The sequence below is a fragment of the Fulmarus glacialis genome, unplaced genomic scaffold (assembly GCF_000690835.1).
Source record: "Fulmarus glacialis isolate BGI_N327 unplaced genomic scaffold, ASM69083v1 scaffold3575, whole genome shotgun sequence".
Classification (NCBI taxonomy): domain Eukaryota; kingdom Metazoa; phylum Chordata; class Aves; order Procellariiformes; family Procellariidae; genus Fulmarus; species Fulmarus glacialis.
Genome location: NW_009212170.1, coordinates 1 through 20,862, shown reverse-complemented (window position 1 = coordinate 20,862; position 20,862 = coordinate 1). Strand labels below are relative to the sequence as shown.

At 37.4% G+C, this 20,862-nt stretch overlaps 1 protein-coding gene across 1 annotated transcript; it reads right to left on the bottom strand.

Moving 5' to 3' along the window:
* Window positions 1-744: 744 nt before the first annotated feature.
* LOC104076774 (dystonin-like) lies at window positions 745-19,734 on the bottom strand (the record flags this gene model as incomplete). Its single annotated transcript, XM_009577764.1, has 12 exons — window positions 745-1,992; window positions 3,298-3,421; window positions 6,210-6,320; window positions 6,788-6,987; window positions 10,212-10,329; window positions 14,274-14,348; window positions 14,514-14,668; window positions 16,167-16,329; window positions 16,642-16,805; window positions 17,611-17,740; window positions 18,539-18,727; window positions 19,591-19,734. Coding segments are annotated over 12 exons (1,839 nt in total), but the record flags the coding sequence as incomplete, so codon positions are not given.
* Between the last annotated feature and the right edge of the window lie 1,128 nt (window positions 19,735-20,862).

Sequence of the window (20,862 nt, the reverse complement as noted above, 5' to 3'; positions counted from 1 at the left end):
TAGTATTCAGCAAATGTGTGTGCTGATTCCCAAACCAGCTGCAGTAGGACTGGTTACTGTCTGCTCTCCCTACACACTCATACAATTCTGTGTTGGTGGAAATCCTGACACAAGTGGATTTTGATTGACTGAATTATCTTTTGAGTATTATTTTGTTTTTCTCTTTCTTATAAACTGATTGTGTGAGTCAACTTGTGAGTCTGCAGGAAGCTCTTGTGACAACTCAGAAAATACCATCTTAGTAATACTGCCAGTAAGAGCTAGCAGAGAATGCAGGTATCACCATTACCTGTGTAATCAACTGAACTTCTGCTTCACTTTCAGCATGCTAAGGGACCAACCATAAACCAGTCTTCCCCTAAAATTCCTCTACTAAAGGTATGGCATTTTCTGATATATGAATGGTCAGGTTTAGACTATTTGGCCTGCTGTGTTGACCAAATTCTACCTGAGTCTTTTTGATATTATCAAAGAGCATTTTGAATTTCTAGGGCATCTGTCACTACTTACTACAGCATCTACCCAGCCATTCTACAGCACTCCCATTTGAAGCTGCAGCCTTTTTCCACTGAAAATGAACTATTACTAATCCTTTCAAAGAATCCATGAATGGCAGAAATATTTCACTGACAAAAAGAGCAACTGAATTACTCTTTATGCCTTTCATACATGGTATATAAATGTCACAGTTTAATATGGAGAAAATAATTGTCAACACACAATAATTATATATAATTTCATAAATTATATATGTGCAATTTAGTGTTTTATTAAACAAATACAGTAGCTAACCAAAATCTGATTGCTGATAATGGGAAATTACATTAGAGCCTATGTTACTATGGTAATTACTGGTCATCTGAAATGATACATGTCCTAAAACATAATGCAGAAAATTATCTTCCTGTGAAATAAGAAATACAATAGAAATAAAGTTAAGGGACATGTTTATTTTGGAGCTTTCTGCAAGCAAAATTGCTTTGATACAAAATGAGTTCAATGATACAGTGCTACCATCCACTCAAGCAAAAGAAAACCTCACATTTACATGAATGCACTTTATATTGATATTCTTACAGAATAATAGTTCAGATATCCAGAATGTGTCTGGCCTCATTGAAAGCAATGGCACAGAAATGCTGCAAGGTATTGGAGCATCATATTACTGGAGAGTGCTTAATTAACTCTGTGAGTTCTCTGAGAGATGCTGTATAAATAAGGGTACTGTGAAGATGGGTTTGTATTCCTTAGTAGTTTTGACATACATCCTTTAGTGTTTGTTTAGTTGGCTCAAAATGTGTAATTGTGTCTTTTGGCTTTTTAGTATTCTCTTTTTCTTTTTTAAAGAAAAATCATGAGGTATCCTTTACTGTTAACTAATGACATAGCGATAGGCCTATTTTATTTAGGTTGCAGAGACTTACTGTACATTCAGTACACTGTACATTCGGCAATTATTTTTAGTGTACTTTCTACACATTATTGTGTACAACTGTTAGTTTACATTAAAACTCTTCCCCCTTCTCACAGGATATGGCATAAACAAAAACAAATCTGACAAAAATTATACAGATAAAATAAGAAGACAAATACACAAATAAGGCCATCTGCAGAATTAAAAATCCACCTCTTGCGATATTTCACAATAATTTCTACATAATATTTTACATCTTACGAACTTAAATACTTAATGCAAAAGGAAAAGACCTTTATGGAGCCAATCATATTATCTCTTCAAGGACTTGTCCAATTTGCTGGCTAGTGGCCTTCTCTGGGGAGTTGGAATTTTAGAAGGCTTGGCTGATCCTGGCCGAGAACCTGCTCGGGGTGTCGGTCTGCTTGTAGCAGGAACAGTCTCTGACATATCTGAGCATACAGACTGGATTTCTGAAATGTCAAAGTCAGATGCATCACTGCCTCGGCGGCTGCTTGACCTGCTGCCAGCCTTGCTTCCTGCTCGGCTTCCAGGTCTGCTTGGAGTTCTTCTGGTTTCTAGAAAGAGAAAAGATATCCATCAGTATTAGAGGTAAGGATGGAAAAGGTGTGCAGGTCTTTCCTAGGTCTTTGGCAACCCCAAAAATTCCTCATTGCACAAACTAAACTTTAGACCTCTGGCAGGCAAGCTAGACGATGATCGAAGTTCATCTTGTTATTAAACAAGAGCATAAAACAATGCAGTATCTCCCACTAAAGAGAAGGAAATGTGAGATCAAATGCTGAGACATAGTTAATTCATCACTAGCACATCTCATTAAAAATGTATTATCCTGGCAACTTTTCTTGACTTGCTAGACATGCATTGTATATTCACTCAACAGCCAGATCCTTTCTTTCCCCTGCCATTTTCTCAGCTATGAATTGAAAGAATTCAGTATCTGACCTTTTCATGCATTCAGGATTTTCCAATATATGTACCTTGGAGATGCAGATAAATATCCCAATTTTTAAATGTGTACCCCTCTTTTTTTCAAAACCATACGGTTGCAAGCTGCAGGAAAACAAGGGCAGAGTACACATTCTCCCAAACAAAGGGCTGAGTAAATGAGCTCTCAACAAGCCTGCTAAAGTGAAAGCCTGCCCAGACAATGTGCCATGAAGAAAAAACCACCACAAAGAATCTTAAACAGAAAAACATTAATGTGGTTTTTCATAATTTTCCAATTACTTATTGAATCTTTTTGATCTCGACAAATCTGGTTCCCTGTATGTGTGAAGAACACCAAGTTAAAACAGAAATCTCAGGTGGCTCACTTTTCACCTATAACTTAAAAGACATCTACTCTTTGAACAGGATTTTCCAGTACTGTTCAGTATGCTCTGCAGAGCTTAAGATGTGAGGGAAAGCCAGTAGAGCTATCTACTCTATGCGATATTCCATTAATAAAGTCATCTACAGCTGCTCTCTGCAGTTCTTCATTCAAAAGAAATGGACACGTCATGATTAAGTGACCCCTTTGCTCCACCACAGTTGAGCATAACTTGAATACTGTGAAGAACTGAACCCTTTCTTTTTAAGTAAATGCTTCTTCCCTAGTTCCTTAGGCAGATACAGTGGAGATACCGTTGTCAAGAAGGTTGCAGTCGTGAATTTGCACATTCAGAGCTGAATGTACCTGCTGTGCAACCATGTGAACAGAGGACCATTATCCTGATTATGTGCACCCTTGGCAATACTCATGCGGGACTTTCACTCCTTCCCACTCTTCTGACATCTCCCTCACACTCTAACGTGACCCTAAGTATTCAGGTGGAAAACAAAACAAGCAGTAGATCAAGCTCTAAAGTCAAAACACTCACCTGCAAACTGAGCTCTAACTCTGGTAGCTGCTGTTGACAGGATGCCGCTGTCTTCTCCAGAGTGGAAACCCTTCCCTGATAGATATCCTGGCAGTCTGAGTTTACTTCCTTGAATTGGTGTTCCCTATGCAAAAAAAAAAAAAAAAAAAAAAAGGTATCTTCAGTAGTGACAACTGAAAAAACCATAAGGTCTGGTATTAGGTAGTACACGGGTTAGAATATGATCATCATAACAACATTCACTGTGAATCTGAAGTACTATGGACATTTTTCATGATGTGAAGTTTTGAACATTCCTTTAGCAGTTAGTATTTGAAGTAGTCCAAATGTAGAACAACAACAACAACAAAATCACTTTAACAGCCTGCTTGACATCAACATTTTAGCATTCTTTGTCTTTCAAAACATACAAAGAAAGAAAACTGCTACCTTCTTATAATTAGTCAAGCACATAAGATTAGTTGATGGTACAGGACTTAAATAAACAGAGACATGTAGTTGAGCTTTTATGTCTGCATAGTTTGACTTTCCACCATTCTGACTGTGGTTATAGGTGGTGAACACATTTTTTTCTTTTATAAATATTTTGATGGTAAAACAAAACTACCAAATTTCAAAACCTTTTGCTAGAAAAAAGCAGGAAAAAAGACATAAGACTAGTTAAAAAAGTTCTTCTTGTCAATATATTGTCTGAAATGTCTCTACTTCATAGTCTTACCCTGCCTGCTTTCTCATTTCTGAAATAAAACGAGTCTTGATTTACAATCTGCTCCAAACGGGAAGATTTCTTTCAAAGCCACAAGAATTAAACCCTCAAATCTCAAAATGCATGCAACATACTAGATAGGAGGTGTATGCAAATAAAAGGAAAACTACAGTATTCATATTCATTTAATCAACACAAAAATCCTAAGTAAATATCCAAAAAGAAAAACAAACACTGCAGTGATGAATGTGACACGTTGAGTGGCCTGGATCCCAGGATCCTGTGTTCTGTGCCTTTGATCCCCATACAGTAGTAGGGTAGAATTAGGTACTGAAAACCAAGATCCAGAGGAGTGTGTTGGGAGCTGCCTAGAGCTAAGCACCGAGCAGAGGCCCGACAGGAACCTGCCTGGCAGCTGCCAGTTCAGACCACTTCTGGCACATCTGAACAAAAGAGCATTGAGATGCCACAGAGCAGACAATCTGCTGGCTCTGACAGGGATGGTCACAATGTTAAAACTCCCTTTAAAGCCAAGTACAAGTGCTTAATGTCCAGCCAGCCACACCTTGGAAATCTCTGCTATACAGAGACTGCTTGGGAGGATAAGGAGAAAGGGAACACTCTCCATTACCCCTGCTGAAGCTGCTGCACTTTGGGCAAGGCATTAGGATAGAATCACTGGTGCAAGAAGAAAAAGAGATCAAGCTTGTTCTTCAGTTTAGCCCTAAACCCAACTGCAGTCTACATATAACATACATAACCGCTCTCTTGGGCAGAAAATGCTGCAGAATGCCTCAGAAATTCACTGCAACCTACCCCACCCCAATCGTTCCATTTAGAATCTTAAGCCATGGCGGCTTACATAAAAGAAACTCACTGAAACTACTGGCAGTTTTAAGAGCAAGTGAGAAATACAGTGCCCCCATTTGAAATCAATGCCAACTGCTTTCACCTCATTGTAATTCAATAAAAACAACACCTTTCCATGTCTATAAACCCTTTAAAGTACCATCAATTAATCTTACAATTCAGTTACCAGCTACGAGATGAAAGAAAATACAGGAATATATTAGAAACTGACAACTGACTCAACTTTGTGCTACTGTTAATCATTCTAAGCAACAGCCCTGTGTGCTTGAAGAGCTGTATACATACACACACCTGCAGTGTGCACAAGTAACACACACACTCGCACAGAAGAAGGGATTGAAAAGTTCGTTATGCATCTTTGAGCAAAGCCACACCAAGGTCATGTAAACTTAGCACCGGAAGGTGTCACATGAATAGCAATAGGCATCAAAGCGCAGATATGTGAAAAGCAGATACAACAGAGGTGATGGTAGCACAAGCTTCCCCTCACTGAGCCCTCCGTCTAACCCAGGGCAAGAGCAACTCCTACAAGTGACAAGTCAGTTTGCAGCCTGATCCATCTGCAATCTTTTCACTGACTGTAATGACATTAGAGGAGACACTTTGGCTCCAAGCCCATTCAAATTTTGGTCATACAGCTTGATTGCCAGCACAATCCTAATTGCTATACTAGCAGTTTCTATGTAACTCATGGGCTGGAAATAAGACCAAAGCTCATTTCCTGTGAAGTCATCAAATAGCTATCTTATTAGAGAAACGATTGGTCGCTACCCCCTTAAATGAAACTTCCAGTTGTTGGGAAGATTTATATACCACAGTCAGTCTTCAGTCTTTTGTGCCATCTTCTTCACAGCGATTGGGTATTTCTTTATTTAGTGGTTTTGCACTGGAGATCGTAATTTATTAATCTCATTCCTGCAGTTCATGAATATTACAGTACATTATGAACTCAAAGTAAACAATTTCAGGAAAGAAACCTGCAAAGTATATAAACTGCTTTATTTTAAAAAAAAAAAAAAAAAAGTACTTTTCCACATTTGCTCATCCAGTTCATTGCATACCGTTATGATTTATTAACAACTTGCACTTTAAACATAAATTCATTGAGGCTGAGTTTTCCTAAAAGTCAAAAGCCATAACAAACAGAACAGCAAAAAAAGACTTGGGGGAAAAAAAAGAGGAAAGAAATAATTTGACAAAGGTCTAAAATAAAGACAATGCATTAATATGCAAAGGATGTTGCAGCTCTGAAGCACTGAAACTCTAGTGGCTGTTAGTGAAGTGACAGTTTTAGTGAAGGAAGGTCATTAGACTAGAATCTCTATCCTTACTGTACCTCTGCAGATGACCCTTGATAGTCTGAGGATTCTGGTGGCTTAGAAGGAGTTGACGTTTTGCTGTTTGTCAACCATGGTTTACCATAGTTGCGTGTTAAATGATGGGGTGTCTGTATGAAACAATGGTAAATCAAAATATGAAGGACAGTAGATGGAAAACAATGTCATGGAGAAGGATACCCAGGCTTTCACAGGGAGATCAAATCTCATAGTAGACATAAAAATAAAGCAGAAAGTGTTGATGACAACTGTTCTGAAACGAAGAGATGGCAGAGCTTATTTTTTAAATGAAATGGAGAGGTTCATTCCTCTTTCAGAGCTTATTCACAAATTGCCAGTTAGCTCATGTGGCACCTTAAATGTAAAGTATTCTTCTATTCCCATGTTGCAAACAAACAGTAGAGGAAATACACTGAAAAGACTTCTCAGATCCTCCCCAGACTATGAAATAAAATTGAGATACTTCTTCCCTATCAGCTAGGGAAAGCACCAATATTGTTGGAGCAAGGGGGAAAAACAACAAAAAAAATCTATACCCCATTTGTTAACCAGTGCAGTTTTCTATGTTTCTCCTTACCTTCGGCGTACTCGTAGCAACTGCTTGTGGGGCAGCTGCCTGGCCAGCTTGACTTGACAGAGAAGTAGATCTGTTGGGAGAAGCACCCCTTGAAGAGGGTCGTGATCTACGGCCCCTTGGTCGGAAAGCTGCCATGCTCTGACTGGCACCATCTGCCAAAATGAACTTTTCACGCAGCTCCACATTTGTCCTCCCTTTAGCTGCAGCAAAGAAAGGTGTTCATTTAGTCAGGTATGAAAATTGTCACAAGGCTGTTTACTGTCATTTTTGCCATGCCAACTCCAACACGTTTTAATAATAAATAAAATGCATTACTGTGTAATGCATTTATTTTGGACACAGAAGAGTTATGTGCAGAACTCACTTATAGGAATGAACCACTGTCAAAGGAAGTCAGCGTGATAATGGAATGCTCAACGTGCTAAATCACTGTTAACCAAATCAACTATTAATACATAGACACAACCTGATGAGCAGTTTTGCTAACTCTACTGCTACTCATAATAAATAATACTTGCTTGGATGTTCCAGAAGAAATTGCTAAGTACAAATTACAGGAAAGCAGCAAATATATTTATTCAAAACCATGAAGTTATGTAGTTTGGCAACATGCAATGATGAACATAAAATCCAAACTATGATGAGGTAATTGGTGGCTAAGCACTCACACACACATACAAACACACATATGAAAGAATGTTCTGCAAGAATAGATGCAAGACATGTTAGCATTTAACTGTGTCAGTGTGAATGACAATTGTTTTTGAAACACTCTTAAAGCGTGTCAAAAAAAATTAGCTTGCAAAGCACCAGCCCATGTAGGAACACATTAAGCTAAATATGATGGGTGTAGCATATTGTTAAAAGTATATATTTTAATAAAGTGGGAAGGAAATGAAGAGAGAGGAGAAGAGGAGGAGGAGGAGACAAAGAGAGGGGTTTGCCAACCTATAGTAGGCTGAGTGGTAATTGAAGAGTTTGATTCCGAACGTAACATTTTACTCCCGTGATGATGAACTAGAAAAAATGACACAGGACATGGGTCACATTAAAGAAAATCGTTAGCAGGAGAAGAAATCAAGTACAGCAGCTGCATATGCAAGAGACTCAGAGCACCAGGCCAAAGACAGGACTCAGAGCAAAAGCTGTCTCTAAGTGCTCTGAGGTGAGTTCTCAAAGGTCTCCTAGGCAAAAAGGAAATGGCGCTTGGATAGACTCAGCTGCAGTCCCAAGTATACTTGTGTAATGGTATTTATCTGCTGACATAAAGAAGTAATATAAGCTAAAATTATTTTATATAACTAGGTCCGATACTTTTAAAGCTGTTTATGACAACAGTTTGTTGAAATGACTTATCTGAATACACGAGAAGCCCTTGGTGGAAATGCAGATTTGCTAGGTGAAGTGCTTAAGGAAACGTCTGAACCTGCACCACTGACATCAATGACTACTTTGCATCACTGACTTCAACAAGACTAGGATTAGGTACCAATGCACAATGTCCTGTGTCTGGATGATTTTACAGAGATTGGTATTCCTTTAGACCCACTGTGTTGACTTACTCATCTGCTGATGTATTTCCCATGAAAAAGGGATAAAGTACTATACAAAATACCATAGAGAGACATAGAATACAAGGTTTATTAAAGAAGAGAGGATAAAGTTCCAAAAGACTCTTAATCTGAGGACAACAATAAGGAATTCCAATAAATTAATTAGATAGTTATTAAGTATTGTATCTCTCAGTGTCAAGCCAAGTAGGAATTGCAGCAGTCTACCTGTCAATAGGCCTGAGAAAAATGTTTGGGATACATCAAAACTAACCAAGTTAACCCTTCAATGAAGTCAGATATTTTGAGGCACATTTCATTTTCCACTACCGTGCACTTCTGAGGAATAGGAGTAGAAAGCCATAAAGTAAGGATGGCTCTGCAGGCATAAATGACTTTCCTATGGTAGCAGGTGCAGAATCAGGTGCTAAATTTCAGTTAGACCTGTGGTCCAACACCAATAAATGTAACATTACTGTTACATTTCTTTAGTAAACAATATATGCAATATGTTGGTAAGCAAAAGGACTATTTTTAATACTGCTGAAAAACTCACAGATGTCATCACAAGGTTATGACAGCTCTTTTATGATACTATGATAAGAAGTTTTATGGGTACCTTTTAAGCCTGTAGACGAAGGTTTCTAGGCCTTAGTGGCACACTGTCAGGCCTTATGGGGTTTTGTGGTAGCTTCTTTTTGGATTTAACATCCTTGACTTAGCATGACAATTGCTACAAATACAAGCTCTCCACCCTCTCAAGGTCTGTATCAAAGTGTTTAGAAACCTTGGTCCCAAATTAGAAGCTGTGTGAGACAGCTGTGTAAGACAGCTGACGGTGGAGTAAGGTGTACAGGACAGTTGATGTCTCTGTCTTCACTAGCTCACTTGCCTCTCCTGAAATCCTCTGTGCTGTTCTTGCGCTATTACAATATTGATTATGATTTTATAGAACTCCTGAGAGGTAAAAATGCAGTAAACTTAATGCTGCTAGTCAATAGGATAGAATTACCTGGTTACAGAACATCAGCTCACTCTGAACACAGTCATTATTGCACTTTCTGCAATTTTACTACTCTGGCTATTATTTGACCTGTATCCCTCCTGCTCCCTTCACAAACAGCTTCTTTCCCATCTCCAACTGTTCCTCCAAGAACAGTGCCAGACAGAGCCTACTTTCCCACTACGGAAGTAGGCTTTCTGACAAACTAAGATGTCATTACGTTGCTGTGTACTGATAAAGCAATGCATTTGATACAGTGCCCTGGAGGGCATGGTGATAGAGCACTCCCTGCTTCCCCAGAGCACAATGTCCTCCTGACCAGAGCATTTTCCACTGGCTTTGTACAAGGCGCAGGGCTCTGCGAAGTGGTTCTGGGGAGGATGCCAATGAAAAGACAGGGCTACAAAGGCAGAGCCTGAAAGCCTGGGTGCAGCCACTGGCCAGAGAATTTTTTTTTGTGTTGTTGTTACTCTTCAATTCAATTGCCTTATTTTGATTTATTGCCTTAAAACTTCTCTCTTGCTGAGAAGGTTTTATTGGACATTTCTGCATGCTATTTCTGCCAAGTCATACAAGCAGCTTACATGCCATAAACTCTATCTGGGCTAAGTTCAATTCTTAGTTACACCACTAGAACACTGGAGGAACTGCGCAGAAGACACCAGTTATTCTAGACATACCTCAGTGCAAGTGAAGAGGATCTTAACCATGGGATTTAAAATTTACATAAACAGATCATTACGTGACATTTAGTGAGATGATGTTTACAGAACTGGCATTTTATACAATTCAGTGTCCATCTTGAGACAACGTACAGTGACTGTATCCAAATAATTATCTGCATGTCCATTTTAACAGCAGCGTTACATACCCCTGCAAGGATCATTTTTCACTAAGAACTCATCAAGTGCCATCCAGCCACCTCCAACACGAACCATGACTGTACTTCTTAGAATACGAACAAGGCGCAATTGTTGGGAGTCACCAAACTGCAATAAAAATCAAACAACGGTCTCAGGTTCTCAGTCATTCAGATGCAGTTCAATGCCGATAGGTTAAAAATCAGACACTTTAAAAGGTTTATTTTGATATTTAATTATTAGTAAATGCTAAAAAATCAGATTTATTTATGCAGATTATTAAAGCTGTTAACATTTCAAATCAGATGCCGCTGCATTAATCCAAAGGAGATGGCAGGACGGTAAGAAAGAATCTCAGGTTTAATTTTATGCTTGATTCTCAAATGTCTGAGCTCATAAAGGAAGCAAAATTAGTAACACATTATTTAATTGGTTACGATCTGCGTTTGTGCAAATCAACAAAGACCTATTTGCATTATTTCACAGTTAAAATCTTAAGCAAACTCTATTCTGCAACAGGTTAGATTTTAATGATGTTGGCTGAAAGGAAGGCAGCATCGCTTTAAATGGTCAGTATGTGGGCTGGAAATTCAATGTATTACAAGTGTTGCACAGTTCTATCAATTGATTCATTTATAGGGATATTTTCAGGTATAGTGTTGACACTGCTCACCTATCGTGAGGTGCACGTGGGGAAGGGAACATTAAAGAAGCAATGAATGATTGATAGCTATCATTACTGTCCTTTGTTATAAACTGATTCTCACTCCTCTGTCTACACATCCAGGTTCTTCACAATAAAGAGACGCACAAAAACTGTTTCACACTAATTCTTGTACTAGCCCATTCTTCCTTTGGGCTGATGGCCAGGCCTAAAGTATGTTTTGCTCTTGAAGCCTGTACAACAAAATCTGTATGCAGTATCTCCATTCAAATCCGGATCAAAGAAAACATGACCAAAATGTTGACCCCACGATCTCATGAAAACTAACCAGAAGAATTCAGTACTTTTTAGCCAATGCCACTAAAAAATTTATTTTGATAACAGATCATCAGGCCAAATGTAGTGCTCTCACACGCAAACATTCAGAGCACTCACTGAAACCAACGGGAGTCAAATACACCTCTTTGGGACAATCTTTGACCCTTGGAGAAGGCTGGCCATAGTTCAACTGTACTTGCTCCAGTGAGGGGACTGAAATGCTTAAAATGCAAACCACACAAACATGCTCCCTACTTGTTAAATGATTTTAGTTGTTTGGTACTACTTAAGCCAAGAAGAGAGAGTAAGTTTAAAGGAATATTACTTTTAGGAACCAAACAAAAGCAAAGCTTGCCGCTTAATTCAATAATAATTTTTTTTGTTATAAATAAGAACATTCACATGAGCATTATTTGTACGGGCTTTTTAATAATGCATTCAATATGTGCCGAACAAAGAACCATTTCACATATGTGGATCAAAGTTAAAAAAAGAAATGGCATCCAAATTGATGCTGTTTATTTTTATTGGCTTGTTTCTAAAGAGAATTTTTTCTAGAGGTTCTAAAGATACTATCTTCTTTTCTTTTCTTTATTTTTTCCCCATCCCAGCTTAATTCTTCAGTTAGACCCCATCAGGCAGCTGACCTTCAGTTAGACCCCATCAGGGTCAGATACAGTATCCTTTGGAAACTGCCTACCTAGGCTGTGGTTATTTCAGACAGTGGGGCTCCCGGAAAATAACACAGGTATCTATCAAGGCATTTTTCCTAATGGTAACTCAGTCCATTTCCTTCTTAAAATAATCTGGACACCAAATTTCCTTGAACAGTATTTACCGTTGTTTCAAATAATCAGAGGTAAAAACACTGGAATAAAAATGTAAAGGAAGTCTCGTTTAAGCTACAAAAAGGCCTGTTCTTGACAATAGCCATATAACATCACTGTCACTAGAGAAGCCTCAGCCAACTTGCTGCAGGTGATTTCATGAAGCTGTTCTGCACCAGTAAGAGTTAGATGCTCTCAAAAAATGCTTTATTTTTCCCAGATCTGAAAGTACAGATGGCAGATAAGAGAATTAACATAATTTCAAATAGTCTTTTCAAATAGAGGCTTGTTCTATATGTGGAAAACATTTTAAATTACTACTTAGATATATTGCTTAAGGCATGTAGTAAGATTATCTGCTGCTCTTTGTGCTTTCTTCTATAGTTCAACAGGCTTTGCCAATAAATAAGAATGCAACTACATTTTCAACATCTCTAGATTTAAAATGGCTAATGCTGTTAACACTAGCATTTCCAGAATGGATTATACATATTATTGCCTTTATAAGAGTATGAATAAGATATTAATGGTATCCAGGTTGTGTCAAGTATTTCCATTCTTACCAGGCAAGCATGATTTAACAATTTAAGAACCTGTGTATCACTTACAGGAGTAAGTGAGCACTGGTCATCGTATCCTCCCTGTACCACTGTACAGTGCCGCTGCGGTATGACTCACTGATGACCCAACTGACTAAAAGTATTCTTCAATACATTAGAGAGCTGCCACAGCTCTTTGAAAACACTTTGGGAGAGGGAGTAGTCTAAACTGGAACAGGAAGTTTAATTTGCCTATTTCCAAAATATGTATTTCATGATTCACTGCGCTAGTATATAAAATACCAACAATCAGCTAGGTTCTTAATTAGTCTGCTTGATTGCACAGAGATTTTTTTTTTCCTGAAAATGAAAGTATTTTTTGCCTAATTTGCAATAAATAAGTGATGTGACACTGGGATCTGTGTTTACTGTGATTAGCCTAAAAAATACAACATAGAATTTTGAAGCATTCCACTATAAAATTGAAAACTGATGAAACAGTAGTAATTCTAAAATTGCAGTTTAAACGCTCAATATCTTTTACTATGGGAATTGCTGCTGACCATTATCTGGTTCCTTTAAAAGTAATCTCCTTAATGAGGAAAATGGCCAAAGAAAGCAGGTGAGGGATTGAAGAGGAGGGATCCTGAGACAAGGAATGCTCCATGGCATTTAAAAAAATACCCCAGCTGACCAGCAATGAACTAGCTGAAGATGAAAGGATGGTGAGAAGACTGACCATTGCAAGCTTAAATCACTATGCGTTAGAAAAAAAGAGGGAAAAAGAAAAAAAAAAAAAAAGAAACTTCATAACACATTCCACTGGTTTATACCTGATTTCCCAGGAAGAACTGATAAGAAATGAAAAATGGAAGAAAGACACGATTAGTTTACAGGAAATTCTCTATATGACTCTAGAACACATGCAAACTACCACATTAGACATTCTAAATAAAGTATCTACTTCAGAGACGAGCAGGTACCTAGCCTTCCAGAGACTGAATGTTGGAAAATATTCAAGGCGTTTGCTTCCTTCCCATTGCTGTTTCTGTGGTCTTTTAAAATAATCTAGAAGTATTTAGCAAACTCTCTTAGCCAAATATTGCATCTTTCATCTGAAATTGTTCTGGTTATTGAATCTAGGGGTAGCAGATCTTTCTCTACAATGTGATATTTATTTTTCTGTGATCTAAAATTGTTCTACAGGTATTGAACACATTTCTTGTACTTCTTCAGAAGGAACAGTGTGCTCCAATAAAATGATAAGGGAGGATAAAAGTGATTGAATACGCTTTGGTAAAAGATTTTTACAGTACAACACAATACCACAGGAAAATATCACTGTTTTTATGAAACTAATAGAAAATCAGCTACAGTTTAAACACTTTGGGTATCCAGGCAAAAAGATTGACTTTTAAGGAACTGTTGTATGTATGTATGCATGTGCATATGTATGTACGCATGCAGTTAGCTTTTAAAAACTCCCATACATTGAAAAGAGTTTCAGTCGTTTCAGTGAAAATAAATACAAGCAGCAGTGTTTTCCCATATTTTTAGCCTATATGTTCTAACAAGAAAAAAAACCATAAAATTTAGACAAAGTAATAAAAGATATAATTGTCATACAAAATTCCTATAAATTAATATAGCCTAATTCCTTGCATAACCATGTCATACGAAGAATCATTAAGCTGAAAGAACTAAGAAGGTCCTTAGAAGACTTACCCTGTACTTGTTATCCCCAATCTGTTCCACTTGAAACCGTTTTGCACATTTACATTTAGCTACCTGCCTCGTTACCTGCAAGAAACCACAACTGGATGATTACTTTACTGTTAATACCACATTTCTAAATATTTGTGTAACTGGTAAACTTCAAATTATATAGGAGTGAAAATAAAATTAATTATTAAAGAACGTGACCCCAGTAGAATAGAGTGCAATCTAAGAAAGCAGAGACTGTACCTCATCTTCAATTTTGTCTGCATCGGTGAGAGGCTTGTATGCATCCTTGTTTGGATGAAGAGCTGCCACAAATTCGTAATAGTCAATATATCCGTCACCATCTCTATCAAAAATGTCTGCAACTGCACTCATTTCAAGTCGGCTTGTTGGGAATTCTGTAAGACAAAGGCAACAACAAAAGCTAAGTTTTTTGGCTTTTCAATCCCATTACAATGAAAGGCTTTATCACAAATATTAAAAGGTTTTTAAGCACTAGGTGACAGACAATGCTTATCAAAAAACCAATGACATTCAAAAGAGTGAAGGAATCTTTCTGAAAAAACAATCTGGATCTCCAATGTTACCTAGAAATTGGATTAAAATGACTATCATAGTGTGGCTTAGAGAGAGACACAGAAGCGAGGGCACAGATTAAACTGTAAGATATATGGGGTTTTTTTTCACATTTTGACCTTCAAAGTGCAGAAAATACCACAGATTAACAAGATAAATTGTTAGTGAGGAAAGGTCAAGTGAGAATTTCACTGCTAATTAAATTTGGAATGCAAGGCCTTCCCACTGCAGAAACATGCACGGTGTTTCGTGAAATCCTTCTTTAGATCAAGTTCACAGCAGCAGAATATTAACCCACACAGAGATTCTCTATGAAACAGTCAAAGAAAATTTCAAGATGGTGAACAGGGATTAAATCATGAGTATTTAGCAGTTATAACAAGTTGATACCAACTGAATTAAACGAGTAAGCTGTTTAACCTCTTGGTGCTATCAGGGTTTTTTCATCAACTTCTGTCAATTAATGCAAAACAGCAATGTGCACATATAGTGACTATATTACTGCATTTCCTAAAGCAGGGGGAAAATATATACACTACGATATTCTCCTTTTACTTTAACATGAGATGCTAAAAGCAGCTCAATTCTGAATCTTCACTGCTCAAAGCAATAGTCTCTATGATCTGAAGATAAAGGATTATTTTAAGTAGTAGGCCCTTATCTGTTATGAGTCAGTTGCTAAAGGGAAACATGATCACACACAGACAAGATGTGGAATGCTTACGTTACCACCAACTGTGCATACCTAAGGAATACCAATTCATCAGGAAAGCTAGGAAAAGTCCCTTCCTAGTCTCATTGCTTGACATTTTGATCCTCATTAAACAGGTATATGAACATGGTCATGGTTCACGGAAACACTGCTTTCAAAAATTATATGGTTTCCTTCTATAATTGAAACTATTCCATGTAAGTTCTTTAACAAAAATCATATGATTATATGAACTGATTTTGAAAATTATCTATAGGTTTTACAAGGTACATTTTACTATTCTGACTACTCAATGAAAAGTAATTGTTGAAGTGGCTAGTGTACTGTAGGAATGACAATCCGAGTCCAATAAACTATAAATTAGCCAATAACATAAATGTGACATTTGTAATCTGATTCACAACGTAAAAGAACTAGAAAGAGTTTCTAGAATCTAGAAATATTTTCAAGTAAAATAATTATAGTTTAAATGAATCATAATTAATGACTTCAAAAGGGAAATCTGAGACCTTGCAACACAATAAACCGCATAGGGTACACTATATAGACAGCAAGACTTCATGAGATGTTTGTTCCAAGTTCAACATTAAGTTAATTTTAAAACTTACTTGAAGAAAGAATTCCATCGATAAATTCCTGTCTTGTTATCTTTCCATCCTGATCTTTATCAATCCTCCTAAAGAAGTCCATCACACGAGACTTCTTATGGTTCATCCATCGCATGTATTTTTTCCTCCAAATATCAAAATCAAAGTTGGCAAATTCTCTCAGCTTAATAAAAAAGAGAAAGAACTTTTTTCAGTTGAAATCAATCAATCTAGAAAATCAATGAGAGATACACATCTGCATTCTTTTGAGTAATTGGTTCTTTGAGAATCTATATAAACATTTTAAACATCTTAACTCTCCTGACATTTAAAATGACAATGACAGCTTTTAAAGCACATTAAAGCATGTGTATCACAGTGTTTTCTGTTAGCTGTATCATACAATATAATACAACAAATAAGGAAGTTATTTACAGTATTGACAATTTAATCCAGGGTAAACAAAAAGTATGTATATTGTGTACATTTTTCTGACCTCTTCAAGTCTGTCCAAAGCATCATTAAGTTTTCTTCTTCTTTCCAAGGCCAGAAGCCAGACTTGCTGCCATTTGCTGACTAAAAGATTTACCCGTGGATTCTTGGTTTCGATTTGCGCCTGGGCTGCTGACGGATATATGCCTGGTGTTGGGGAACGCTTTCCTGTTAAAACATGATAAAATGTGTAAGTCTCACCCAGTTCAAACAAAACAAACATTCACATGAAGGGTACTTGACCTTTCTAAAACTACTCCTTCCTGTCCCAAATAATAAGCCCATATCCTGATATGATTCCATCTAATGGGATTTTTCTTTTTTTTTTTTTTTTTTTTTTTAACCATTGCTGGGGAAGGACCACATGGTGGTTAAAGTATCTTTTGTCTAGCCAGAAGCAGCTAGTAGTGGCTGCACTAGTGAAGCTGCACAAGTTAAATAAAATGTTTGCAAATCTCTCAGAGAGATTTTAGAAGCAGGTTCCATGGGTATGTATAAAATACAATGGGTAAGTACATCTAAAAATACAAAAAGCAACTTCCTCGCTTGATGATACACTTTCATTCAACTTCACTGAACACACTTTCTAATTGGTTCCATATAATTTCATAGACAGTAAGAGCAAAACTTTGTCTCTACATCTTTCTGTAAAAGAAGTTGTTTGCACTTTCAGATGACGGTAGATTTGCAAAAACTCAGCATGTGCACACTCTTGGAAGTTTAATAGCACATGAAAGGCTGCACACTTTAAAAATAGGTATTCAAGAAGTATAGGACAAAATTTAAAAATACAAGTCTGCTATGAGAAATTTCCTTACAATGAAAAATGAGAGATAATTAGAAAAACCAGCCAAGAGAATTTCATCCTATTTTACTAGAAGCTAATCAAACCTATTAGATTATTAGTAATCTGTTATCTTTATAGATAGAGCAATGGTGTGTGTGACCTGCCCCAAAATACTTCATTACTTACTTCCTGCTCTCCCCTTATCAAGGACAGGAATATGAGATTGTACTGGAGTGGGTTCAAGTGCCTTTCTTTTATAGGTCTTTGTAACTTTATCCACATCAGGTTGTTTTCTGGTCATTTCCTCCATGAATGTCTGCAATCAGATAGAGGTGGTTTTAATTAACAACACACAAAAGTGACCACAGGAATGAAAAACACGTACAACAGAAAACACCAGAGTTACAAGAATGGCACAGAAAGACTTATAATGCCAGCTTCACAAAAAGACACAGCTAAAGGTTTCGTGCGCAAGAAAAATCAGCAGTATAAGCTTTTAAGACCACTATGGCCTGGCTGTTAAAGGAAGGCTAAATCTAAAAAACCAGTCTGTCAAACTCCTTTATTAACTGCGTATGGTGAGATGATGTACAACAGAATTTTGACTCTGAGTACTCAGGTGTTTCTTGCTGTCCAGACTGCAGTTCATAGAAGTGAGACAGCTCTGGTGTGTAAGCTGGGATAAGCCTATGAGCATTCACTGCACCAGCAGCTCCCTCTGGCACTTCATAAACATATTTTTGAAATCCAGTCAGTGAAGACACACTGCAACACTAGTTCTAAGGAAGCAGCACTATCATGTATTTCATGTGGTGGTATTATTATTAGTAGTATTAGTATCATCATCATCATCATCATCCTTGTTCCTATGGGGAATTGTAGGTTTGCTTTTAGAACAATGTGGAACTCAATTTTTGTTTGGTTGGTTTTTTACCTCTGTGTTGAATAAACTACAAGCACATCGTACACATACAAACAACTGAGTATCTGAAAAGGGATTCGAATATTAGGAGAGAAAATAGCTAAAGAGATTCACACTCGATTATGAAGCCTAGCTGAGACATGAGCACCATTTGTGGAACATGTAGGGGACATGTCACTTAACATGCCTTACCTGATGTTCGGCTATAAGTGCTTTAACTTCCTCAATCTCCTGGGGGATAACCTCTTTATCTTTTTCAGTAAGTGTAGCCTCTGCCCACTGCAACCAGGACAACAAGGCTTCCAACAATTCCTGGTTAGCAATAAGTCCAGCCAGAGCTCCTGCCAGTCTCTGTTGATGTTGTTTAGCCCATGCTAAGACCTTGATAAAAGAACCAATGCATGAGTATGCGCATATCTGAAATTCTTTAAAATGTATTTAAAATAGCTCTGCTAACTGTAAACCCAGAGCTTCCTCCCAGGCCTATTGATGTTTGATTATCAAAGGTGCTAGATGTAGTGGCTGACCACCAAAGGTCCTAGGTAACTAGAATTCCTAGTTCAACACCACATTTTTTTCCATAGATTTTCAGGATTAGGTGCTGTTAAATGCAGTAAATAGCACATTCAGGCAACATATTAAGAACTTTATCAAACAATGTGTATAAATTAGTGAATCACGCAGGATTTGGTGTCCATCTTCCTCCTGGGCACTCCTGAAGCCATACTTTGCTAACACCAGCATTTTTTTTTTTCTTTAAACTTAATATACACAGAAGATACCACCTTATCAGCTGAGAGTGTGGTACACCCTCTGAGACCTACTTGTAGCCACTTAAATCATTTGGAAATCTTCTAGATTAGCAACATGTTGGACTGAAATCCTCCCTAATGCAATCAGAAAATGCTTCAAGTTTGTATTCAACCTGTATTTTCTTTCCTTTCTAACTTTTAAGTTTCTCCCTAAAAACTATTGGCTTTCTTCACGTGGAAAGTGTCAGGCAGTATTTCCTTTAATACATACAAACAAAGAAGCTTGACCATTGCTTTAGTTCTTAAAGCCCTAGAAGTTTTAAAATAAAACCTAGGGAAGCATGGTATTCACATCCATCACTGCAGGTATTTTAAATGTTTAGTTCTCAACAGCTGGATCATTTCCTCCCAGTGCAACAACCATGTTAGCTCTCAGCTACGTTCCAGTCAAAGATGGACTGTTGCAATGAAGATGGCTTGACATACACTGACCTCTTCAAACCTGGCTCTGATGATTGTTATCCAGTGCTTAATGGTGGTGATGGAGTCTGGGTGGCAGATAGCTAAGATAGCTTCTCCCATGCCTGTTGCTTTATTCAGTTCCACCTTTTTCTCTTCCAGTTTCTTCATAAATTCCTAAACCAGAGGTAACAATTTCAATTAGATTTTGACAAAATTTGCAAGAGAAATCTTGAGTGCCTAGTCTGGAAGGTCACAAGCCTCTTGATCGCTCAAACATATTCAACTTCCAAGAGGCAAGTTTAATTTGTCTGAGAGAAGTTTAAAATGTTTAAAAAGCCTATTCCACATAAAGTACTAAATGAAGCTCTAAAATCTTTACCCCAGCTTGCCACTCCTTAAAAGCCCACCATACTGTAAATACTTGAAAGACACATGCTTTTATTAAAAAAAGAAGGAAAATCACAGCATTTTAGAAGTGCTGTAAATCAACTATATGATGGTTAGAATCATTACTGGCAACATTTCAGATGACTTGGTTTGTCTGTCAGTTACAGTAATTCTTCATAATAAACTATCAAGCTCCTAGCAGAGGCTGGAAATGTCCAACTATAATTACATGCTCAGACAAGATGATAGAGGACTTCAGGAGCAGCTATACTAAACTAACACAAATGTGAAAACTCAGCAGCTGACAGGGAGAGACACAGCAAGAACAGGGACAGAGACTGCTAATTAAACAGCTGTTTTCAGAGGCACTGCCGTGTGGGAAAAATCTTGTAAAAGCAAAAGGATCTTTACAGCTTTAGACATCCAAGCTCACAACCATTGATGTTGCTAGGGAGTCCGGCAGAGGAAAGGATGGCAGGACCAGAATTGGGTGTGGGGGGGAAAACAACAAAAAAAATTAAGGACTTTTTCCATCCTTTCTATAATTTGTATTTCTTTTTTTTTTTTTTTAATTATTATTACTACAACTGTTTTACTATTCTACCTGTTTTGTTATGTCTAAATGTTGTGTAAGTCTGTGCGTCTTTGTGAGCATCCCTAACTGGAACCGCCAACATCTCTCAGTGCCTAGTGGAATTTTTTTTATATTTTAACATCTTTAATTGGGCTACAAAATGGAACCATGTCTCTGAAAGTTTAACTCTTCCTCATTCCATCCACGAAGGGCTATTTTAGATTCCAGAAATTAAAGATCACCCAAGTCAGATCCTAGAAAATTCAAATCATCTAAACATTGTAAAAACAGATTCTACAACAACTCATAACAACGCATTCTCCTAGAGAAGCTGGCGGCTC